Genomic DNA, 3,404 nt, shown 5'->3' with positions numbered 1-3,404 from the left:
AGCAGTGATTGAAACTGCTTTTCCAAATACTACACGTACAGGTGAAAAAAAATTGGAGGACGCTTAAGCTTCGCCTTCAAGAGTGGAACGAGACAGCGTTATCGCACCCCGCTCGCACCGCCTACTCAAACGAGCTACGCCAGCCAAACGTCGCGATCGGCACAGATAGCCGGGCCCCGACGCGCCATGAAGGCGGACGCGATCATGGGGCGAGTGGCGCGCCACGTCTCGGGGCAGCGCCGTACATTGCGAGAAGGGGGTCTTCTGAGTTTGCCGCAAGATGGCTCTGCGTGTGCGCAGAGCGCAGATAAAATGTAGCGGAAACGTACTTCGCTACTTGTGAAACTGCGACTTCTGCAAGTTACATGCTCATAATTACGGATATACACCGCAGTATAACTTTCTACGGCACGTTTCTAAGGCAACACCGCATTCACTAGAGGCGATTTTGTCCCGTTTTGAAGGAACGAACTCGTGGCTCAGTCATTCTGCTTCCGGCCACGGTCGTGAAAGGACGCAGGATGGCTGGCTCTTCGCGAGCAGTGATAACGGCCGATTCTGGCCGCGGAACATCGTTTTTGGACGGCCTGAAAGATTACAGGATTGTACTGCCGCCGCTGCCAACCGGAGAAGGACTGAAAACAATGGTTGTTCTTCACTGCGACACCGCTGGAAGGCCTTACAGGATAGAAGATTTCCGCCAGCCGATGAAAGAAGCCGGCGTCATTGAACAGGTGGGCGGTATCGGAGCGTACCAGATGTCGCACGTCTGGTTAGTCAACTTCCGTAGTGAAGAAGCCAAGAAAAAGTTGCTCGACATCGGGCATATTGTTGTTAAAGGGAAGACTTGCGTTGTCTTTGACCCTGAAAGGCAGGAAGTGCGGCTGAAGGTGCATTGGTGTGCCTTCAACGTCAGCAACGAAACTCTGAGGCGGGCGTTCGCCGAGTACGGCGAAGTGAAAGAAGTTTCGAGCGATAGATGGAAGACCGGCGGGTTTGAAAACGCCGACTCGACTACTCGTGTTGTGAGGCTGGTTCTTCGAGAAGGTGCAAGCCTCGAGCGCATACCCCATCAGCTGCGTATCGGGAACGGTACAGTATTAGTCGTCGTGCCCGGGCGTGCGCCGATATGTCTCCGCTGCCGCAACACAGGCCACATTAGGCGGGACTGCAAGGTGCCCAAGTGCAGCGAGTGCCACGCCTTCGGGCATGAAGAGGCTGAATGCACGAAGTCATACGCCCGCGCCGCGACTCGAGGAACATTCGGCGATAATAGTGAGCTGCACATGGACGAGGATGAAGCTGAGCAAGCTGCCTCCAACCCAGTGGTCGAGAGCCCAACGGCCGCAGCGCTGAGCGATGAAAAGGAAGGCGCCATGCCAGGGACTCGTGAGTCAGCGCCCAGCACCCCCAAGTCGGCAACCACGAGCATGGATACCAATTCACCGCAAGATATTCCACGCCCTTCTGAAAAAAGCAACGAGGAACCCATGGAGTCTGACCCTGCGGCTGCGAAACGACGCCACGACGATGTCAGTGCAATAAGCCAGGAGCAACGACTGCGTCTCCTAGAACGCCAGTGGGGCGTAGGCGAAGGGAAAAAGCAGCGCGTCACCAGCGGGCTACGATCGTCGTCGCTTCCTCGCGACGACAACCCGAAGACCTAATAATGGAGGGACGGCACTACACGGCGCGGCGTTGTGCGCATGAAGGTAAGCGCCGTACTGGCGGCCTGGTCTTGCTTAACGATGGCGGCATTTGAAAGACACCTCGTAGTAGCCACGCTTAATGTCAGGGGTCTTTCATCCAGGAGGAGGCAAAATCAGCTGCTGAGACTCGTGACTGAGCAGGAATTGGATATTGTAGCGATACAAGAGACCAAAATCGAGAGTCAAGACCAGACCGACAGAATGGTGCTCTCGTTCAGTAGTCGGTATGATGTTTGCGTGTCTCATGCCGTGGGTACCTCGGCAGGTTGCATGCTGATGATTCGCCAGTCTCTGGGAGCGATTGTGGAAAGAGTTGAGACTTGCGTTTTCGGTCGATGGATTGTCTGTGACATCACACTTGCTGGTTTGGAATTGCGTATTATCTGTATCTACGCACACACTAACACGGAAGAGAGGCGAAACCTTTTTGAGACAGTCGGCAACCATTGTGACACAGACCGTCTGCTTGTCTTACTTGGCGATTTCAACTGCGTAAGCATGGCACGAGACAAAACCAGTGCGACGCCCTACCGAGATGCGAGTACTGCCTGTTTAAGTGACATAATTGATCGCTGTCATCTAGAGGATGTTGGTGATTGTCTCGGATGTGGTTCTGGCGTTCGGTTTACCCATTTCCAAGGAACGAGTCACGCGCGTCTGGATCGGGCGTACGTATCTGTTGAACTGATACCGTACTGCGGCGAATACAGCGTACAACCAGTGCCGTTCAGTGACCACTGTCTTGTTGTCTTCCATGTAGGTAAAAGAAAAGGAACGAAAAGCAAATTTGTGTGGGAAAACTGGAAACTTAATGAGAAGCTTCTAAACGATGATATCTTCGTGGATCGCGTTACGTCGGCGATACACGAACTGCCAATGGCGGACAACGAACTTCTGGGAGCGAAGTGGGAAAGATTTAAGCAGGCAATGAAAATGATGGCAATTGAACGATCGTGCGCTATAAAGCAAAAGCAAAGGCTGCAGGAAAACACGCTGAGAGATGACCTAAAGTTTTTGATAATGCAAGAAGGAAAGCAGCCAGGCACTTGCACCGAAGAAATGCGCACCGTCAAGCAGAAACTAGAGGCAATAGATACGGAGCGATATCGAGGAGCGATCGTGAGGGCGAGGGCACAGCGGCTGTTAGCGGGCGAAATGCCCACAAAACGTGCTTTCGGCTTGGAAAAAAGGCACGCCCGCAAGAATGACATACCAAAAATAGAGTGGAACGGTGTAATCTTCGTAGACAAAGGAAATATAGAAAGGGCCTTTTATGAATACTACAGCGGGCTCTTTGGTTACACCAAAGTAGGAACCGAAGACTTCAAGACCCGTTTCCTCTCTTTAATGCCGCGGCTTAGTGATGATACGAAAGAGCGGCTAGAACTGCCCATTTCAACAGAAGAAGTGCGGAAAGCCATAGAAGACCTCAACCCGGGAAAGTCCCCAGGACCAGACGGGCTAGTAGCACCGCTTTATAAGGCATTCAAAGATGATTTAGCACCGGTTTTGGCTACACTGTTTAATGAGGCTTATGACAAGGATATGCTTCCTCCTTCATTTTTAACATCCCATACAATTTTAATACCAAAAAGCGAAGATGAAGCTAGACTGCGACAGGTTACCGCTTACCGACCCATATCCCTGACTAATGTAGACTACAAGATCTTCATGAAAATTCTGGCTAAAAGACTC

The 3,404-nt window shown here is 52.0% G+C and overlaps 1 protein-coding gene across 1 annotated transcript; it reads left to right on the top strand.

The window, feature by feature from the left end:
- The first annotated feature begins 458 nt into the window (after positions 1-458).
- Positions 459-1,667, top strand: LOC126543195 (uncharacterized). The gene has a single exon (XM_050190331.3). The coding sequence runs from the start codon at positions 522-524 to the stop codon at positions 1,665-1,667; it is 1,146 nt and encodes a 381-aa protein (XP_050046288.1). The 5' UTR covers positions 459-521.
- Positions 1,668-3,404: the final 1,737 nt, after the last annotated feature.

The sequence above is a fragment of the Dermacentor andersoni genome, chromosome 5 (genome assembly GCF_023375885.2).
Source record: "Dermacentor andersoni chromosome 5, qqDerAnde1_hic_scaffold, whole genome shotgun sequence".
Taxonomy (NCBI): Eukaryota; Metazoa; Arthropoda; class Arachnida; order Ixodida; family Ixodidae; genus Dermacentor; species Dermacentor andersoni.
The sequence above is the reverse complement of the archived record's forward strand: the minus strand, read 5'-3'. Positions and strand labels throughout refer to the sequence as shown.